Below are 24,219 nucleotides of genomic sequence, written 5' to 3'. Positions count from 1 at the left end.
TACCATAAATATTTGTTATGTAATCTACATAACTACGTTAAAATAACCTATACAAAAACTTGATAAGTTTAGATTGTCATAGCGCACGAGATAATAAAATTTACATATCCTGTCATGATCAGTGTTGTATAAATAATTTCGAATTTTCATTAGAATTAAGAAAATATAATAATTTTGAATTTTGCCATAATAAATATTTTAAATTAAACAAAATAAAAATTTTATATAAGATGTATGTAACTTGAATATACATACATGTTTTTGTTGAATAAATATATATTTTTATTATATAGCAAAATTTAGTTATTTATATTTATACCTTTTATATTTATCTACAATACATTTTCCTTTATGGTGACAAGGAGAAATAATTATTTCCCTCTAAGCTGCATTTGAATGAATCTTGTATGATCAATTATTAATTTGCTCTTATAAAAATATTTCTTTTCTCTAGAGATATTTATTATCGCAGTTCTTCGAAGTCAAATTAATACAGTACATTTTCATATTATTTAAAATTCGTTGTTACTTTATTATTAATCGTTTCAATATTACAATTAAATGATATTAATTAGGTTATTCACTAAGAAGATAAATTGTGAATAATTTTCTACTCCAATTAAATATATATCAAAATTTGCACCATTTACACTTTGAAATGACAATAAAATTTTTTTTATAGTCAGACATATTTCAAAGTCTTTAATTTGATATTTCCGTATTCAACTGTTTTATTTTCAATTATTATATATTATAATCAATTTTTATGATAATTTATGAACATATGACCTAAAATGAAATTTTAATTATAACTTTAATCGATTAAACAAAAAATTTATAATTCAAAAGAAGCGCAAACAGACTTAAAATATTTAATTAAATAAAATTCCCTAATTCCATATTTATTGAAGATCAGTGATTCCATCGTTATAAACAGCACTTAACAATATCATCGTATTTTTTTGAAATGTAACCTTAATATATTATAGAATAAGATTAGAATTAATATTGTTTATCGATATAATATTGAATCGATTTTTTTTATATATTTCTTAATGTATTATTAATCAATTATCTATTTTTAAATCGATATACAATATTCTGAAATATTTGATGGGAAGCAATGAATTTTATTGTCTTTCTAAACTAAATTATTTTTTTTTCTAATTTGAAAAAACATTTACTTAAAATGATGATTTTTCTATTGTACTATTTGAAATTCATAATAGATTATATTGAAATTTTTAATTAAATATGTATTTTTGGTTATCCTGCAATTTCCTATAATTTTTTTAGAAATTAAAACATGCACATATTTTTGTCAAAAAAGTTGTAATAACTTTGAAAAACAAAAATAACTTTAATGTAGAAAATAATACAATGTTTTAATTATAATTAAAAAAATTAATATTATTCTACATAAATTGACATCATTTATTAATGTGTAGATACATCCATATATATCTGCAATCAACTATATTTTGCAACAATTGATTTATTTATATTTTGAATCAGTTAAAAAAAAGGTAAAATATGGTACATGTATGCAGAAATGGTTGAATATAATATTATTGTATACAGTGAAGATCACACATGTATTTTAAAATTGTTCTTATTGGAATGCTAAGTGTGCTATGTTTTAAAAATATATTTATATCCTGTCATACCAGAAAAAATAGCTTGTCCTTTTAGTTATCTTTTATAACTTTATATAAGATTAGAATTTATGAATCTGTAAAATGTCAAATAATCTTAAATTATTACAATTATCTTCATTTTACCTGCATATTAAATTTTTTAAAAATATTTACTGTATTATACTTACTTAATAGTTAAATTAATAATTTGATTATATTAAATTTAACTTTAAAAATATTAAATTTTTAAAGGATTTGAAACTATTTTTACTTTTTTATTAATTTGAAAAAATTATAATTTATAATGATATAAGTATTTTCAAGTATACAAATGAATTTATTTTTTATAAACATGTAATTAATTTTCCAACAAAAACTATTTTTTGTTGTCCTAATTCTAAATTAATAGTTTTAACATTATGATGATTATCAACTTTAAAATTATGTTCAATGAAAAACCTTCCTTTCCCAAAAATTTATATATTAAATAAGAAAATTCAGTAACTTATGAACTAAATATCTAAATTAACTACATTTTTAGTTTAATTTGTCTTTTTATAATTGTAAATAAAATAAATTAAGTTATCTTAATTATCCATTTTTAATACCTACATCTTAATAAAATGTTGTAATTTATACATATGTATGGTTCTAAAATTTTTTAAATAATTATGATTTGATGATAGGAAACATAAAATATGTAAAAGTATTTCTTATCTTAATCAAATCATAATCAAATCTATAAAGATAAAATGTGAAATTATAAAATAAACAATAATATTGTAATAATGTTATTCCTCATAAGTTCTGCATACGTATACAAAAAATACTAAATAAATATAGAATGGGTAAAGGACTGAATAGCCCTAATTTTGAAATTTGCTACTTTCAATTTTAAAAACTATTTATAATTCTATAATAAATATATTTTAAAATATTAACTAAACAAATAATACTTGATAGAAAATAGATATGCAAAACTACTCCCTTGCTTAACACAAAATAATATGCATTTTAAATATAAAATTTATAAATATAAAATATGATACATTTCAATTTTTTTTAAAAAATCAACAGAAATTAATATGTGTAATGATAATTAAATATGTAATAATTGTGAATAGAAACTCTGATGCATAATTAATGAACAATAATAAAGAATAATAATAATAATTCAAATAATTATTAGTATATAAAATACAGAAAAAAAAATCAGTAACATTTTTTTAATCAATCACTTACATTACTATTTGATGTCTATTTTCATCATTTGGAATAATAATAATACAACTAATAAAAATATCTAAAACATTCCTAATACTATTTTTTAATTTCTTCTATTACAAAAACTAAAATATACTTATAGCAACATTGTATAGCAAAATTTTATCTATCAATAAATAATGTTTTATTAAGAATTTAAATATGAGTATATATATATATATACTTATATTTACAAATATATAATTAATACATATAAATATTACACTTTTATGTACCAAATATTATCATTCTCTAAGTAAAAACTAAAAAATGTGTTAATTTACTTTTAATCTTGTAAATTAATGAATTACAAGAACACATATATGATATAAATTAATTTGAACTATAACTTACATAAAATTATAACAAATATTTCGTTTCAACAAAAAACTTATTTTATAATGTAAATAAAATAATAAAAAGACCACAACGATAAATGATCACTTTTATTAGTTGAAGTTACAATTCAAATTATCAAGTATTTTAATTAAATTAAAAAGTTAACAATTCTAATTTTGTTCAATGTATTTGAAAGACTGTTCTTGCAATTTAAAACAAAACAGCAAGAAATCGTTCCTTTATATTAAAATATTGAATTACTAAATATTAGTTTAAACGTATTTTTCGATTATAGAATACACTATAAATTAATTAGTGATTTGTCTAAAACAATAAAAAATAAAAATATTACTGATCCTACCTTCTTCTATGTGAATGTCAATTTATGGTTGTATATGAGGTATAGTACAGTAACATTCACATTGTATCAATAACTCACTTTTGCCATGCTCCTGTTTATCAGCAATTATCTTGTTAGCTACAAAATCTACTTATAACAAAAAATTTTTTCTTTCAATGCAAATTGCTTTTATTATCCATAGTTGAAACTAATACTTTATATTACAGTTTCTTATATTAATAGCAGGGGTTTACTTGTATTATAAAGTATGTTTTAAATTTATTATTTGAACGTGGTCACTTATTTATATTTATTTCGCAATATATTTCTGTATATTATATTTGCTATGTCATATTTCAATACATTTCTAGGCAAGATGATTTTCATTTGACTTATATTTATCAAAGCAATCGTATTTTTGCTCAATATTATTTTAATCACCAAATTATTATTTATTTTATTATAATTTATGTTAATTTAATTAATTATATATAAAATTGTCTAATAAATTTTAATTTCTGCGTCTTCTAACACGAGAAATTCTCCAAGCATTTGGTTCTTCATATTTATTATATAGTGGCTCAAGTCGTTGATTTTTTTTAAATTTACTTAATTTTGTAGGATCACTAAATTTAAAAAATGCTGGTGCGAATTCAACAAGCCATTTTGGATCAATTGTTGTCACCTCTCTCATATATTCTTTTGTTGTTTGTACTAATTCATGGTATATTACCTATAAATATATGATTTAATTAGTATATCTTATAAATCTGAATACAATTTCTTTTAAATAATATAAATTTTTTTTTAATATAATTATATAATAAAGAATTTTTCCATTATCATATGTAAAAAGATAGTATTCAGCGCTTACTAGTAAATGGACTCGTATACAATGTTTACATTTTGTTTAAAAAAAAGTCCGTTATTAAAAATAAAAGACAAAAAATGTGGGTATTTGTTTTTGTAATAGAGAATTTAAATGGATGAAACTGAAATTACAAGTTATTATTAGTTGATTGATTTTCTGGATTTTAACATAAATATCATTATTGCATTTATTGGTACTGAATATCTACTGTTCATCAATCAGCATATTCATCTTGAATTTGAAATATAATGTTAATTATGAAAAAATTAAAAATTGGTTTACAGAATTAAGGATTAAAGTCAAAATATCCAATTAGAAATTTCCATTATTATTGCGAGATAAACTGTAAAAAAAATAAGTAGAATAATAGATAGAGTATACTATGAAAAAATACATCAATACTATGAGTGCATTTTTTGTCGTAACAATAGAGGAAATAAAAGTATATTGATGTTACAACTTTTCTTAATGTTAGGATAAATTTTTCGTAATATACAATATTTAGATAAAAATAAAAAAATTTTTATGTTCACTTCATATTTCCGTAATTATGGCTGATTAATCCAACAAATTAATGTACCCATTACATTATAAATCTCATTAGTGCAAATGTAAGTTTACATTTAAATGTTTCACAATCATTTATCAGTTTAAAAATTCTATGTATTTATCCTACAAATAAAAAATGTTTGTGAATATATAGATACATACAAGTTATTTAAAATATTATAAATAGCATAATTTTTTAAAATAGCCAATGTAATTTGCACATATTTGTAGCCTGATTTTTAAAAATTTAAGGGATTTAAAATAGAACATAGATATAATATATTTATAAGGTTAACAATTTCTTGACTGCGGTTAGTCTTTTATCTTAAACATAGTTTTCTTATGCTATTATAGATGTCCATTCTTTACTAATATCAGATGTTTCAAATCGTTGCAATACTGACTCATAATGTTCTATATACACATTTAAAAAAAAAGAATAGTTAGTCTTTACTCTAATTGTTTACTTAATATAAAATTTCAGAATTTTAGGAGATACTACGATTAAAAAAATATGAAATATTTTATTAATATAAGCATAAAAAGTGAATTATAATTATTTGATCATTGAGGATATATATATTTTGAATAAATTACTCTTATAAATCTAAAAAATAATTAAATTTTAATGCAGATGTTTTTTTAAATAAATATTACCTTTAAAATTTTTTTTAATTTAATTGTTTTTACTAGATTTAAAAAATACTAACCCATTCAGGTTGTCTATTAAAAAGAGCGCTACTTGGATGAATATATACAACTTGACTATCAACAAGAGTACGATATCCTTCTTGTGGATCTTTTTTAGCAGCATTTCTAAAAAAACCAGAACATACAGCTTTTTGTATTCGAACAATATTTTTTCCTGCAAGTTTGTGTCTGCGAAATTATAAAATGAACTTAAAATATGACTACATATTTATATATTATATCAATTATAATTATATAATATTTATGTGTTTTGCACCTATCCATAATACCCAATAACTGTTTACGAACATCTTGGGCTCTTTTAAGAGTTCGTATTTGTACAAAATTTTCATAGCACCAAGCATTACTAAATTTATTATTTCTCCATGAATTGTAAACAGCAAGTAATGTTAAATGATCACCTTCTGCTTGATTAAATTTAGCCTTTTTTTGATCAGCTAAAGATTGCTTATCTTTTGGTCTATAACAATATTTTATTTTGTATCATTTTAAAATGTAAAAATATAACAAATAAATGAATATATAAAATCAGATTTACCTATAAAAAACATTTTGAACGGATAACATACTGACTATTGTTAAAATTTCATCAGAACATTGTAAATGAACACTCATAATAAGCATTTTGGATAAATTTGGTTCTAAGGGGAACTCAGCCATTCTCCTACCAAGACGAGTTAAAAGACCTTCATCATCAAGAGCACTAAGGCTATGTAATGATTCTAAAGCCATTATAAGAGATTCAACAGGTGGGGCATCCATAAAATCAAAGTGTAACAAGTCATTAATACCCATTGTTTTTAATTGTAGCACAGTTGTTGCTAAATTTGTACGTTGGATTTCTGGAACTGGTGTTGGCAGCATCTCATCTCTGAAATATATGTTTCTTTATTTTAAAAATACAAAATTAAAAACTATAAATTAAAAATATAAATTCCAATTAATTCAAAAGTTTGACCTGTATGCTCTTTCCGTATATAATCTATAGCATTTACCAGGTCCAGTTCTACCAGCACGTCCAGCTCTTTGTTTAGCTGCTGCCTGGCTAATAGGAGTAACAATAAGACTATCCATTCCAGTTTTCGAATTATAAACCTTTTGCTTAACAAATCCTGGATCAACTACATAATAGATACCATCAATTGTCAAACTTGTTTCCGCAATGTTTGTTGCAATAACCACTTTGCGTGATCCTGGTGGTGCTGGTTCAAAAATTCTTGTTTGCATTTCTGATGGTAAAGCTGAGTAAACTGGAAGGATTATTAATTCTGGTACATCAGGTCCAAGTGATTTCATACGCTCATAAAGAATTTCACACGCTGTATCAATTTCCTCCTGTCCAGTAAGAAATAATAATATATCACCAGGTGGTTCTCGAAGGTGAATTTGCATTACTGTTATAAGTGCAGCATCTAAATAATCTGTTTCAGGCTCCTTTGTGTACATTACCTTAAAAAATATAGTAATTAATTATGATATATAAATATATATATATATATATATATATTTAAAACATTTACTTTTATTTAATATGTTTTAAATAATAGTATTTAACTTTATTTTTATTTTCGAAAGAATTGATAGTACTGTTTAAAATTAGGAATATAAAAAAAGTATCTAGGAATATAAGAAAAGATATCAATTAAAATGATCGAGCAGTTAAGCTACATGAACAATTGATCATCATTAAAGACTACATAAAACTATTAAATATAAAATCAATTGACATGTCCCCAAAATATGAATAAACAAATACCAAATTATCTATATGATTGCAATTAAAACAAGGCATGTATAGTAAGAAATTATAAGAATAAAAACTACAAGCTGTATATCAAATAGAATGCCTAAAACAAGTAACATAAATTTTCAACAAATATGCAATATTCTAACCTTTATTCAATTTAACTTTGTATAATTTATTACTTGATTTTAAATGTAACTGATGTTATTAACTACTTAAAATTTCACAGTATAATGACTCAATTTAAATTTATATCTTTTATTAAATTATATAGTTTGAAACTTTCATAATAAGATTAGTTTAATTGTCAAAAAACTTAGATATTTATGGTAATTTTTCAAAACTACAGTGAAACTAAAAAAATTATAAATTTATATGAATTCAATACAGAACAAAATATATCACATATAAAAAATATATTTTACATATTTATTCATTTTAATAGTATTACTTTATTTACCTACATAAATGACACTATGAAATTTTAAATTTACAAAAATAATTGTTTTCATAAATATGTTAATTTTTGTTTTAACACATTTTTAATTCTATTAGCACATAATCAGTATACATTTTTCCATTATTTAACATTTTCATTTATACTTTATACTCTTAATACAGTGACAGAAATTCAAAGCCATGGTAGGCATGTTATATGATAGACAAGTTAAACTGATATAAATGGATATAATTGAGTTAAGTTATAAGTTATAATTAAAATACAATTGACTTTTAAATTAATTGAAATTTCTAAATATTTTAAGATTCCACCATATATTTTTGTTAAATATATTGAACAGTATCAGTACAAAAATCTGTGTATCTCAATTCCAAATCATTTTAAATTATAACATATGAAAGCTTAAGTTTATTTTTTTCAATTATTTCATGTGTCAGATGTGATTTAACTAATTTAATAATTCTCTATCATTGCAAAATCTACATTTCAAAGATTTTAACATTCGTAATATTTAAAAATCATTTTTAATATATGTGTTTATATAAAGCGTAGCTAAATATTTTATAGAAAAATTAATTTGTACTTATAGCTATATATTATAAAATTAATTAAATGCTTGAAATTGTTTAGTTTTTAAAATATTTATAAATTTTTGTATATTTTTTTAAGTTTAAGCTTAAATAAAAAAAAATTTTAATTATAAAATATTATTACTACGTCTAACGTATGAAAATTTTAACGTATAAATAGAAAAAATACTTTAAAATTTAATTAACGAAAATTTCGAGAGGGAACTCGTTAAATTATTTAAGTTTTTTTATAGATATAATTTTATATTATATTCAAATTAAATTAAACATTTTTAAATTACATTTCATAAATTATTAATATTTAATTACAGCAAATTGATGAAAATACATCAGAAAATTCATTTTCTGGAAAAAGATTAATTTAAAAAATATGTCTATTATATGTAATGTTACAATGGAAGTGCGGTTATAATAGACTTTTATGCATCAAATAAAATGTTAAAAACATTAATAAAAAAGTAATATGTATGCACATAATAATGAAAATCTATATAAATATTTTATAAAGATATATATAAGATATTTGTATATCTTTTTCAATCTAAATAATAGAATCTTTAACACCTTCATATTGAATATATTTTTATATTATACTTATCAATTTAATTCCTTGTATAAATTGATTATATAAATAAATACCTCAACTTCAAATGTTCGACCAGGTATTGTGAATATTGGAGCTTCGAAAAAATATTGCGAAAATTTTACTGCATCTAATGTTGCACTAGTTACGATTAATTTTAATTCTGGTCTTCTTCCTACCGCTTGTTTTAACAGTCCAAATAATACATCAGTGTGAATGGTACGCTCATGAGCTTCATCGAGCATAATAACGGAATAGGTTTTTAAATCGAAATCCATCAAGCATTCTCTTAGTAACATGCCATCTGTCATATACCTGTAACAAAAATATTAAAATGTAAAAAATCTTAGAACGGACCATTATTTTATATATAAAAATTAATAACATTATTTATTAGTTATTGTTGTTGCTATATTTTTCTATTTGATAGTTTTAATCTAATAAATAGATATAATATTACATAATATTACAAAAATGTTACAAAATCAAATAAATAATCAAATAATATTCATCTATAAATGCTACTATTAAATTTTTCACTTTTAAGATTGTAAATTTATACCATGTATAAACATCGTATTGTAGTTACCAATTGATAATATGAATTAAAATCAAATCGCATCCATGCTTTCATACATTTAGATCCTCTATCTATTTAGTAAATGATTACATTCTGAATCATGCATAACATATTGTCCCATTCTCCGTTTTATTTATACAATTAATTAAATATTCATCTGATAAGAACACATTATAATACTTTTTTTCTACTTTAATTCCAATACTTCCAAATTTTTATGCCAGATACATTTGACAACTTAGTCTGATCTCAAAGCCTCTTTAGCATTTTCATAATCAATATATCACAATATCACTATAACAAAAAATATGAAATTCTTATTTCATATAAATTAAACAGTTCCACCATTTTCATCACATTCAATCACATTTAATTAGCCAACTCAATAATATAGAATTTTGTAACTAAAATATCGTTAGTAATAAATAAAAAGATTAATGACATTAATATTTGAATTTAAAATACAAATAAATAAAATGTGTAATATTCAAATATAATTTTAATTCAGAATTTTACCAAAAATTATATTAAAAAATCGATCTACGTCATTTTTAAATAAAAATAAATGATTTTTAATTTACTGATGCTTTATTTATTTACTTGTTTGAACTTATTCATAATTCTATATTAAAATTGTCCATTTCATATAAGTCAATAAATATATATGTTCATTTGTATATAAAAGAAAATACTTATTTATATTTTTCGTTTGCTAATAAAAAATGAAAACATTTGGGATAAAATATTTAAAAGTAATTATAAAAAAAAACAAGCACTGTAAAATATAAATTTAATATAAAAATTCTTTTACATCCACTGTTTTAATTTGGTAATTTTCAACTTTTCTTTTATCATTCCAAACAATGTTATATGATAATATTAATTATAGATAATAATACTACAAATGTTAAATACAAAAAAATACTCACTTAATAATAGTTTCAGGACCAGTGCAGTCTTCGAACCTAATAGTGTAACCGACTTCTTGACCCAGTCGACATCCGAATTCTTCAGCTACTCTGTTTGCTACAGACATAGCAGCGACTCGTCTTGGTTGCGTGCAACCAATTTTTCCTCTTGCAGTAAAATTTGATTCTGATAAATATTGTGTAATTTGTGTTGTTTTACCAGAGCCAGTTTCTCCAATTACAATTAAAATTTGATTATCTGTTACAGCTTTTATAAGGTCGTCTCGTAATTTATAAATTGGTAAACTTTGACGTTGTTCTACTAAAGTAAGATTAGTTTTCTTTCCAAAACTACTTTTTTTACCACCTATTACATGTTTTTTCCATTCTGGTAAATCTTGCATTTGAAGGCCAATTCCACGCATATTTGATGTCGATTTATAATTTTCTATTGAAATAATTATAAATATTTTATATTATAAAATCAAAATTTGCCACAAAATAAAACAAATATTTGTCATTAATTTTTTAACGTTTTGAAAAACATATAATTTTTACAATATAAACACATTATTTATTAAAATATCTTAAATTTTGATTATTTAATTAGCCATTATGATAAATACATTTTATAAGTATTCCAACTTCTGTCTTGCTAGCTTATTGATAACTAAATAAATACATATTGATATTAATGTTTAAAATAACTGGAGAAAAGCTAAAAAATTTTATAAATTATAATTCTTACAAAATATATATGCGTAAAGCTGTTATGAAAAGATATGTGCTAATTATTATTAATTGTTATAAACAATAAAGTAAGTAATATATCTAGGAAAATCGACTAAACCAGACAAATTAATGAGATTAATATATAAATTAATTTTACTATATATTATTTATATAACATTCATAATGTCATCAGACCCTTCAGATAAAATAAAACATTGAATGTTCATACTTTTTATTTCAAAATTTATTTTGAAATATGTGTTTTAATGAATTTGTTATGAAATCAAAAATATTTATTCAGATGAATACAACACACATTAATATTCACAATGTACTTACAACCATACATACAAAATTGTCTCAAAGCAGCTTATATTATTTGGCCAATGTTTCTATCAGTTATATAGTTTTAATTTAGAAAAAATAAAAATCAATGAATACATTTAAAATATTTTAATAAGTAATAATGTAGTAAATTAAATATATTTTAATATATATTAACAAAATATTTTCATACCCTCAGGAAGTGGATCGATCCAACTTTTATTTTGACCAGTTGGAAGAGAATCCATTTCTTGTTCTCTTTGAAGCATTTTTTGCTCACGGCGTTCTTTAGCAAGTGCACTCTGCATCATTGCTGCTTGAGCAAGTGAACCATCAGGATTTTTTACAATTCTAACAGGGCTTAAGTCACCTAAAGCTCTACCATGTCCATTAAGAAAGGGAGGTTCTTCTTCAACTAATTCAATTTCAACATCTTCTTCTTCATTATCTTCTCGGGGCAAAATACCAGTTTCAGTATCAAATTCAGGTAATTCACTTCTGTAATTAAGAAAAATCGATAAAGTTCATTTAAAAATAAATAATTCCTTGTCTACTCTGTATCATACCGTTCAATACATGATGCTGCTAACATTTGCTTGATTTCCCATTTTTCTGGAGACGATAATCTTTGTACTCTTTTTCTAGAGCATGTTTCATCTTCATCAATGTTACTTTGATATTCAAGAAGTGATGTTGGTCGATCTGGATTACGTAAAAATTGTTCGTCATCCTCTGATTTAATTGATGCTATAATAGGATTTAAATCTCGTCCATTTTTTTGATCAACATCTTTCATGCTTAGTGATACCTAAATTAATACAACATATTTGTTACAATATACTACACAGTATCTTTGCATTAATAAATAAACTTATATATATTAATAATTATAAATGAAACAAAAATCAATAAATAAGAAAATAAAAATCTATATTTTTCTATATTTTATGAATTTTTGACAAATATAAAAACGTTTTGACATTTACGTATAATCATAATTATTCTTTTAATATTGATATATTCTAGCTTATCAATACTGATTTCAAATATTTACAATGCGTCCTGATTTGTTTCACAATGTATAAATGTGTGATGAAATGTAATAACAATGAATTGATTAAATTAATTCTATTATTTCGAAAACAGTACATTTTTTATCATTTTAATCAGTTATTTATAGATTGGCAATAATGCATAAAAAATGAATAACGAGTATTCAAAATTTTAGTTTAAAACTAATTTTTTCTATTATTTTATGTAATTAGCATATTATAAAATATACTTAACATTAATCATTAATAATTAATAGCTTATAACTAGTTCTTTAATATGAAAACATAATAATTCACTCCATATATATTTAATTAATTTCGTTATTATTAAAAAAATTATTAACATGATATTAAAAATCTATATTTTATTTTAACATATAAAATTCTAGAATTTATTTATTCCATTACATTACCTTTTGACCAATAATACTAAGAACTTTTACTAAAACTTTCTGACCACGTATAACAACATCACTAGCACTAGCGACTCTTCCTTCTCTTCGTAATTGAGAAATATGTACTAAACCTTCCCAGCGTCGACGAAGTCCCTCTAACTGAATAAAACAACCAAAAGGTACTATATTTGCAACTTTGCCATTATAAATTTTGCCAATTTCTAGTTCAACTGCTAAGTCTTCTAATGAACTAGATCTTGATTTAGAAAATGAGCGTGATCTCGATTGAAATTTATATTTATTACTATATTTGTAAGGTTCTCTTATGCGTGAACTAGTATATAATGTGTTGTTCCTTTTCCATGAGCTAAAATATAAATTATTAATTAATATTGGATAATATTCATATTAATAAAAAAAATTTTAGGCTTAGAAATTTATTTTACAAATAAAAGTAAAACATTTCAGATTATACAATTTTGTTTTTCATTCAAAATAATTTGTAAAAATTAATATTTATATAAATTCCTTTCTATATTTATATAAGTTCCTACAAAATAAGAATGAACTGTTTGTCATGAAAATGTACACATAAGGTATTATTTTTAAATAATGGAATTTCATATTACAGCTGTTTTATTTAAATTTATGTCAAATAATAAAATATGTTCGTGAAATCATTGATAAAAAAATCCAGAAGCAGTGAAATATCATAAATTCAAAAAGTCAATATTCAATAAATATCTGTACTATTCTATAATATTAATATATAATTTTATGTCTTCAAAATGAAACAATTTTTTAACAATTTATCACCATAGCTATTGTAATTGTAATCATGACTTGATTATATTTTAATAAATTTTGAAGTTTTTTCTCCAGTTCATTCATTTATAATTCTTAATTACAAATATATAATATTGTATGGCTACCATTTATTTTAGAATATTATTATAATCTTTCTTAAATAATTATGTACTCAATCTCTATTTTTAAAAATTTTGTACATTAAATTATAGATCATATTTTACATATATTTAAAATTAACACATTAAGTACACATTATTTAACTATGTAAAGATAATAAATAGCATTCTTGGAATAAACATTCTTTATTTTCCTGGTCATATACTTTTTGAGACCAATATAACAAAACTATGAAATTATTACACAATTTGTATATAATACTTTGATTGGCTAAATTTCACACCAGGAGTATTATATAAAAATCTATAATATTTATAAATTTTCTTTTTTGCTAGCTACTTCCTTAAACTACTTATTAATAAAAGTAAGCTTGTAAATTAAAACATTTTTGGATTACAATAATAAAAATAAAATGTTTTCATAATATTTTTATATTGCTTATTACTAACATCCCACACAATACATAAGTAATATAGTTACTAAATCTTATTCCACTTTTTATCTGTGAAATTGTAATAATCTTGAGTAACTAAGATCAATACAATAATTTAATAAAATAATAACTAAATTAAATGAACACTATATATTTATTTTGTTTAATAATAATTAACAGCAAATTAAGTTACAAGTTTATTTGTCCGCATTGCTGGAGACAAGATGTTTTCTACAAAGTAATAAACTTATGCAAATGACTATAAGGTTATTTACTCTTACTATATTGTATTGATTAGACTCAATACAACTCCTTTGGCATTTAAATTTTTAATCATTTACTTGTTTGAATAAATTGTAAGTTGTGAGTTTTAATGATTTTAGTTCTTTACTAAATTTAATCATTCCTACTAATAAACTTGATTCAGCTAAAATAATCTAAGACATAAATCATAAAAAAATTTCTAAAAAAAAAACAGCAACAAATATAGTATATATAATATAGTCATTAATTTCTTAGAATTTTGTGTTTTTCTTTGATATCAATATGTTTAATAAATGATTAGTTGACATAAGTTCATTCTTTTTTTTTTATTTTGCTGCTTTATTCTATGCATAACTAATAAGTGAATATAACATCATCTCACCAAATATACTATTTGTTTGTAAAATATTACCTACTCAGTTTATACATTTATTATAATAAAAGAATTTATAAACAATTTGAAATAAGTACCTCATAATTTTACCAATACATTGATATGATATTTTGTATTATTCTTAAATTTATATTTAAATATCAAAATTTAAATTGATTTTTGTGCATAAATATAAATATTTATAATTTGTGACAATAGTAGCATGTTTCAAATAACTCAAATTGTTATTAAGATTATTTTAATCTAAATAAATCTATTTCTCACCTTGATCTATTTGTTGATCTTTCAATTGATTTAATTCTTTTATTAGCTCTTCTATCTCTATTTATGTCTATCGTCATATTCTTATCTTGGGTTTTAGATAAATCTATTAAACTTTTTCTTTGTTTATTTTTATCTTTAATATGTATTTTTTCTCTATCATCAAAATCACATAGACTCACTTTTCTTATTTGTTCTTTATGGATATCTTGATTTTTACCTTGCTTTGAACATGTATGCACAACTGTTGTTTTTTTTTTATCTTTATTTTCATATTTATTTTGAATCTTTCCTATTTCATAATACATTTTGTCAATAATTTTATCATTAATTCTACATTCATTACTACTTGTCATACAAATATCTTTAACCTCAAATTGGTTCTTATGTTCATCAATATTATTATTTGACAAACAAATAGGTTTTTTGTTTGGTTGGGCTAAACCTGGAAACCTATCAGCCAAGTTATCTTGCTTAATCTTTGAAGAATTACTGTTAGATCTTGAATTTTTTGATTTCATATGTAGAATTATTCGTAATAAATTTGCGATGAAAGAATCCTGGTTGAAACAAATTTAAAAGAAAAGAAATTTTGCAAGATATAATCCTACAGTTAAATTGATATCATAAATATTCTACTTACAGAAAATTCTGCACCATGTTTTATAAGTATTTTTTTAAAGCTATCAAATGTGCTATTCTCTTCTGATAAATGCACAATAAATTCAGCTATTAAAAGAATGAAAAATATTTAATAATATCTTGTTAACTTAAAAGCTACTTCTCAAAAATATGTATCTTTAAAACGAAATTTTTATTATTTTTCCAATTATTACCTAAATCTTTATTATTTAGACCTAAATGATTTTCTAATTCTGTACATATTTTAGAAACAAGTGAAAGATGTTCAAGGGTATTTACTTCATCCATTTTTAAAGTACGAAGTAAAACAATATTTTATCAAATCCAAAGAACGTATATTGTCAATTATATGCTAGAATAGTAACTGCCATAATAAAGAACGAAAACTGAATCTACACATCAAAATTCTAACCACCAAGTTATCTGTCCATAAATAACTGATCTATTATTAAATATTATGAACATTGATTTTCATAAAAAACAAAATGTTCTATTACATATTACACAAACAAACTATCAAAGTATGTATAAAATAACTTAATAAATACACTATAAACTAAAAAAATAAAGACAAATTAGGTTAATTATAAATTTAAATGTTTTAATAAATTACATTAAAGGTTTTTTCAAGATAGAATAGAGCCATGCAATATGAATATAGTCTTACGCCATGCGTATAAATAGTTTCAAACGATTGGCTCTTACAAATGCACACAACATAATTGCCTATAAGTTTTATAAAAACTATTATTTCATGATCAAACTTATATCAATAAAATTATACAAATACAAAAATTATAAAATTAAAAATATTTATTCAAATGAACAATTATTGACTATAGTTTTAAAACCCACAATAAAATTTTTCAAATTTATTAAGATTTCATCGATTTTAAATGTACAAATAAATTTATAAAAATGATGTATAACGTCATTTGGCCAATATAATAACAAAAAATCCGAAAATATCGTAAATAGTTGGTTTTTACGTTTTGGAAATAATTATTTATAAAAATAAAAAAGAAGTTAAATGTAATGTAAAATATTTAATCAAATCGAAAAAATATTTTTAAATATTCTAAAGTAAATCTGCAGCTTTTTATAATTGATATAAAAGTTTCAAGCTAACTATAAAATATATGAAAAAAACTTTATAACAAATGTTTGCCAAATAGCAGATAGTATTAGCTATGGGTAATGAGAGGAGATGAAATCTAAATAGCACAATACACTAAATAGTATGATTGTGTAGACGAAAATTCACTGATTAGCACATTTATCAATTCACAGAATTTAGTATGTAGAAGTAAGCATGTTAAAAAAAATATGATTTATTGTATGGACGAGACGTAGCTACATCTTAATTTATTGCCATTTAACAGTAATGTCAAAGAAGTTAACAAAATGGTAAAAATTCATTATCTTAGCGATATGGACCCGTAACATTTTTATGCTATCAAATAATATTGCCATAAATAAATAAAAAATTATTCAGTATAAAAATTATGCAATTATGATATTTTAGGTTTTTTTTATAAACTCGGATAAAAAATAAAAAAATGACCTTTAAAACTCAATTATACGATAAAATTTTATTTATTTTTCGTAAAAAATAGTTATATATATATATATATATATATATATAAAATTCTATATTAACTAATAATTTTTTTATTAAATGAAGTATCAGCTTAAGGTAACTATTATTCGTTTACCTTCACTTGTTTATAAAAATTAATTTAACAAAATATATGCTTACATAAAAATTGGTAAAACTAAAAATATATAATTTATATTAATAAAGTATAATCGGAATATAATTTTAAATGAAGTAATAATACTAAATAATTATAAAATAATTCAATAATTTAATATTTTACAGTATAATAATAAAACATCTCCTTAATTTAAATATGGTGCCTATAATAACACTAATAAGAATAAGATTATTGCGACTGTGAAGTTAAATTAGTTCACGTTTTATTTTGAAATGTTACTTTCGACTCTTCGTAGAATATAGTTAACTTCTGTCTTTATTCCCTTATTTTTAAGTTTTTGCTCATACAACCGCTAAATTAATTAAGTGTGAAATTCCATAATTACAATATATATATATATATATATATATATATATGTATCAATAATATCACTTATTCTACCATGGCTTTTCAAGATAAATCAGATAAAAGTTAGATTATAAAATACGTGAATTAAAATACAATTAATTACAAACAAAAATATTAATTATATTAAAATTTGAATAGAAAAAATTTAACAAATGAGTTAGACTAATTAACATAATCTTATAATATCGTTTTAAGTATATTTTACTGGTAAAATATAAAAATTATATTTTTAAAATATTGAATCAAATATTAACTGCAAACAATAAATATTACTCGTAAATAAAAAAAAAATTTATAAAAGAACAACTTTTGTATAAAAAATATTAATATTAATAAAGTGAACTTGTGTTTTATAGATATTATTATTTGAAAATGTTTCCAACAGTATTAAGAATATTTTTACAACCTTCCTTACGAAAAATGTGCACAAATCTTGGTATGCTAATAATCTACTGAAATTTTATTGATTTTTATTTTTACTTTAAGACAAACTGAATTAAATTTAATGAAATATTTGGAATTAGGTAAATTTTATATAAGACCACGACAAGTTTGGATTGAAGATTTGGTAACAGAAAAAAAAGTAGGATTAATAAGTTTACATGCAGATATATTTGGAACCTATCCTCGTATTGATATAATTCATGAAAATATCACTTGGCAACGACTTTATCGTCATATAGTAAGAAAAATTTTTTCAATGATTCTAAAAAATGTAAATAATTATTTTATTAAAAAAATTTCTAGTCTTATGCCAATACAAAAATTAGTGTTGAGGTTCGAGGTGGTGGCCGTAAACCACATGCACAAAAAGGATTAGGTATAGCTAGACATGGAAGTATAAGATCTCCATTATTTCGTAAAGGTGGTATTTCACATGGTCCTCGGTCACCGACACCTTATTTTTATATGCTGCCATTTTATAATCGTATTTTGGGTCTTACAAGTACTTTATCAGTTAAACTTGCACAGGATGATTTATATATAGTGAAAGAACTTGAAATACCAAATGATGATCCATCCTTTATTTTAGAATTATCTGAAAAAAGAAATTGGGGCCCATCTATCCTGTTTGTTAATAGTAATTCTACTTTACCACAAAATATAACAATAGCAACAAATTCTATAAAACATATCAATTTAATGCCTGTAAGTGGTAAGTGTTTCAGTGAAATTATAAACGATAGTGTAAATTAATGAAAAATTAATTATTTATTTAGGCTTAAATGTGTATAGTATGCTGAAACATGATACATTAGTTTTAACAGTACAAGCAGCTCAACTTTTAGAAGAAAAATTACTTTATTCTTTAAAGAAAATTATTTATAAATATACTTAAAAAAAGTTAAACTATTTACACCAATTAATAAATTTACAAATTTTTCATAATTATGTATTAGAATAATTAAAATAATTAATGATTACATTCTATTATGCATCTTTTTTTAAGAAATAACCAATAGTATAATAGGCTAGTTCAAATATGTTTATTTTTTATTGTATTATATTAGATCCAATATTGAGGTAAGTATATGTTAATTATAAAATAATTATGCTTTTGGAATGGAGTTAGATTTAAATAGTTTTGTACGCACTGCACATCTTAATTTTGCATGAGCATTTTCTCCAGGAATTGATAATTGTTTCCAAAAAGTTTTATAATGATTATATAAAATTACTGGATCACTAGTAAGATGCTTATGAAATATTCCTATTTCTGGTTTTTTTTTTGAAGTAGAAACTAAAAATAAAAAATAAAATATACTTATATAATATACATGAAATAAATTTAATAAAAGATTTACATACATGACTTTGATATTAAAGTGATTTCTTTTTTGGGTATGTTATTAGATGATACATTTTTTATTTTGATATTATCAACATTATATTTATTAAATTTATTAAAAACTGTATTTTTATTCGGATCTGTAGGTTTTTCTATCAATCTTTGAACTTTATTTACAGTTGTTTTTAGATTTTTTTTTGTATTTTCATCTTCAGTTTGTTTACATTGTTGCTTATGCACAATTATTGTATTTATTAATTTTGATTTATGATCTAGTAGATTTTTTATATATGTATTATCTTTTAGTAATTTTGTAGATGTTTCTAGCTGACAATTTTTTACCATTTTTCTATACAGTTTTAATTCTAAAATATAATCGATTTAATTAATTGACTATGCATCCATATATTTCTATTTAATGATATTAGTAATTAATTGTAAATAAAATTTAACAGTATTTTATATAATTAATAAATGCTTTATATGTAAATTATTTCCTAATTTTTATGTTATAGTATTAGAATATTTTTAGAAAATTCACCTTTTAAAAATGTTTTTAATTCTTGTGCACTAATATTAACAATTCCCAAGGAATTTAAAATTTCTAAAACTTGTCTTGGATCATCTTTAAATTCTTTATTCATAGTTACAATAATTATTATCAAATTTATATTTTGATATTAAATATCAAAATAAAACTTTTACAAAATATACCAAAACTGTAAACAGCCTTTTTCACACAATATTCAAAATTAATACGTTAGGTTTCCGTAGTACTTTGTATACATACAACAGTTACGCCAAACGACTATTAGAAATTGAACATGGAATTGAATCTGCGATTTATTCAATTGATTTTAAGATTTTGAAAGTTTTAATCATTTTTAGTAAAAAAATATACGTAAAATATCTTACCAATTTCTGAAATTCGGATATCAATAAAATGAATATATAAATTTATATTGTTTAAGAGTATAAGAAAGTACTTATTTTTTAATTTATCCAATCATAAAATTTAAAAAATGTAATTATTAACCAGATTCTCTAAAGCATAATATGTACAAATAAATTATTTATCAGTAAATAAGTAAAAAGAAAAAGTTGATGAAAGAATATCCAATACATAAACATATAATTTATTCTATTTATAGTAATTTCACTTATTTTAATGATTAAAAAATTGAATAATTTGTTTAATCAATACACCTAGCATTATATACAGTATTTGGATAAGCAAAATTATAAAATATATCCATTTGAAGAATACGCAATATTTTTTTAAATATATATATATATTTTTTTTTTTAAATAATATTAAGTGAATATAATATATAGTCAATATAATATAATAATTTAGTTAAAAATTATACTATTTATTGGTATTTTCTTAAAATAAAAATTTATTTACGGATATTGTAAGTGTTTATATTTTATCTATTCATAGAATAGCAAATTTTATTTACAAAAAGATTATATAAGTTGAAGCTACAAATTTGTATTCAAGAATTATACCTAAGTCAATAGATTTTTTTTTTGTACATTTGAAAATAATGTGATTGTGTTAGGTCTATTTATTAATTGTATAATAACGATACCAGTTTGAAATGGCTGTAACATTAATGTGAAAAGAAATCATAAATTTTACTCTACCATATTCAGGCCATTTGAAAACAGCAAAGATAATTAATTGCAATTGCCAGACTAAATAATGCTCAAGTTATTTTGAATGTAAATAAATCTGCATATCCAAATTACTCGTGCATAAACAAGATATATAGTTACCATTATAGAAAAATAAATAAAGAACTTATCTTGTTTTAATGATGACTATTCTTTAGATAATCTATAATGTAAATGCTGTAATTTAACAAAGATTACTAACGATGAATTATGGCTATGATTAAATAAAAACCATCTTACAAGTTAATTATTGGTAGAATAACATTGATGCGAAAGGAGAACTTTCATATGTATTCATCTATTATTTCCAAAATTTAATGGAATCAATAAGGAAAGCTTTAATTTTGGAAAGTTCTGATAATTGCATAACAGTTAAACAAGATTTTTCATTAGTTATATTTAAAATATATTTTAGCAGTTATATTTCAAATAATTTGTATGCTTAAAAATTATGACACCTTGTTAATCACATGTAACTACAACAATTGATACATAAATTATTAAATAAAAAACTAATCTTTTAGAAGAATACATTTTTTTTTTATTTACATCAATTGTAATTAGTAAATGATATTTATTTGATAAAAATTAAGAAAACATAAAAATATATTTTATAATTATGCTATAAGATATATTTTTGTTTGAATATGTGAAATATGACAAAATATGTCGAATTTCATTATTTTTATAATTCAAAAATCAAGAATGAACAACAATCCAGATATAAAACGATAATATAATACTCAAGTATATATAGATATTGTATATACTGATAGTTAAATCATTTGAAAAGAAGTAGTAGTAGAAATAGAGATAGTGCTTTATAATTCTTACATACTTGTGTTACTTAATAACTAGTATCAGCAATTATTAAAAACAAAACCAAGATTCACAGGTCTGTCAATATCATAAAATGTATTAATATTTTATTTGACACTTCTAATTAGTTTAATTTAAAAATATTTGTTTAAATTTTTATTTTATACAACTTGTATATGATTAATAGTATTATTTTTTATTAAGTTTAAAACATATTCTTGATACCATCAAATACTACAATAACTCAAATATAGCATTATTAAATTTTGAAAAATTATGGACCTTAATTGTAAATAATTTTCTTAAGAGAAAAAAATTTTAATGTTCTTATTACCATTAAAATTTATCTTAAAATTTTAGATGTAAATGTAATTATTTCGAATAAATATTCAGTTGCTAAAGTATATACATCTAATATGAATAATTAGTCAGATTGAACTATCAATGTATGAAATGAACGTTTTATTTTATTCTGTGTATTATTTATATAGCAATAGTATTACAGTATTTTCAATGTCAAACTGCTATTCACTGGTTAATCTTTATCATTCATTAAAAATTATGTTTATAATTATTTTTGTATTATGTACTTAATTTAATTTATATTAAAAACACATTAGTTTATATACTTAGCACCATAAATGTATGAGATAATGCGACATAGTTCAACATCAGTAAATTTGTTATCTTTAATAAGATTATATTTTTATGTAAATACTCTTATATTATTTTCTTCACCATATAATATACCACATAACAGTTAAGTTTAAAAAAATATTATCCAACAATATTAACCGTGATTATTAAAAAGGAAATATTGTATACTATTCATGAATATTAAAAATTTTATAAAGTATTTCTATTTTAGTTGATCCAATCATTTATAGTAAAAAATAATATTTTAAAAATTAAAATTGAAATTTATTTATTTAAGGTTATTCTGTTATTAGTTGTCTTTAATAGTTTCAGAGTTTACAAATGGGAATTTATTTTTATTTTGTACAAAGCTGTGCAAAATTTAAATACAAAATACTATTTTAATGAATGTATTTAATTACTTTTCAAAATCTTATTCTAGGCAGATTAAAAAACAATTAATATTAAAACTATAAAACGAAATTATATATCTATATATATTTCTAACTATGTTATAATTAATCTTCTGGAATATACAAAAAATATTTGTAAGCAAAAATGTGATACTATTATTGTAAATAAACTTTAAAAAAAAAATTAAATGGTTGATAAGTGATTTATTAAATTCTACATGTTTTACTGCATCTGTGGCACCGTATTGAACAAACTTGAACTATTTATAATATGTTATATGAAAAAGCCTATTAATGATATAAATAAGTACATTACTTGTAAGTTATAATAAATACAGCATAGCAAAAAGTTAAAGTTCGAGATACTAATATTATTTATAATTAATACAAGGAATAAGCAAACATACTTTGTAATTAATATAAAGAATTTAAAATCAAATTTAAATTTAAATTGAGGAAAAAATAAAAGAAAAGTATTTTCACGTGAAATATAATTAAAATTGTTTATAATTCCAGTCATCCGGTGGTCGAAGGACCAATATGATTGGATTAGACTATGGCCACCAGTTGCCTGGCGGAAGAAAAAGTGCGGGCAAGTGGAAAGGTTAGCGCATTTGTTCAATAATTAAATACATTTGTTTATCGTGCTGTTTATTAACCTTTATTTTACAGACTACACATTAATGATTCTAAAATGGTGTTGACGATCAGTGAGATCTTGCTTAAATCTATTGACACTTTTTCGTGTAGGGCCAAC

The 24,219-nt window shown here is 21.5% G+C and overlaps 2 protein-coding genes across 2 annotated transcripts; one reads left to right on the top strand and one right to left on the bottom strand.

Moving 5' to 3' along the window:
- Positions 1-4,035: 4,035 nt before the first annotated feature.
- Positions 4,036-16,382, bottom strand: pea (ATP-dependent RNA helicase pea). Its single transcript, XM_011497707.1, has 13 exons — positions 16,194-16,382; positions 16,001-16,086; positions 15,361-15,917; positions 13,097-13,445; positions 12,198-12,439; positions 11,825-12,129; positions 10,597-11,023; positions 9,144-9,402; positions 6,669-7,159; positions 6,249-6,581; positions 5,967-6,170; positions 5,710-5,878; positions 4,036-4,312 (listed from the first exon to the last, which is right to left on the bottom strand). The coding sequence occupies exons 1-13, from the start codon at positions 16,285-16,287 to the stop codon at positions 4,091-4,093; spliced, it is 3,738 nt and encodes a 1,245-aa protein (XP_011496009.1). The 5' UTR covers positions 16,288-16,382; the 3' UTR covers positions 4,036-4,090.
- Positions 16,383-18,383: 2,001 nt separating this feature from the next.
- mRpL4 (mitochondrial ribosomal protein L4) lies at positions 18,384-19,423 on the top strand. The gene is made up of 5 exons (XM_011497706.1): positions 18,384-18,400; positions 18,482-18,561; positions 18,650-18,807; positions 18,873-19,274; positions 19,346-19,423. Exons 2-5 carry the CDS (start codon positions 18,498-18,500, stop codon positions 19,349-19,351), a joined length of 630 nt encoding a protein of 209 aa, XP_011496008.1. The 5' UTR covers positions 18,384-18,400; positions 18,482-18,497; the 3' UTR covers positions 19,352-19,423.
- The last annotated feature ends 4,796 nt before the right edge of the window (positions 19,424-24,219 follow it).

Source organism: Ceratosolen solmsi, unplaced genomic scaffold, assembly GCF_000503995.2.
Source record: "Ceratosolen solmsi marchali unplaced genomic scaffold, CerSol_1.0 scaffold47, whole genome shotgun sequence".
Lineage (NCBI taxonomy): Eukaryota > Metazoa > Arthropoda > Insecta > Hymenoptera > Agaonidae > Ceratosolen > Ceratosolen solmsi.
This window is presented reverse-complemented; position numbering and strand designations above follow the sequence as displayed.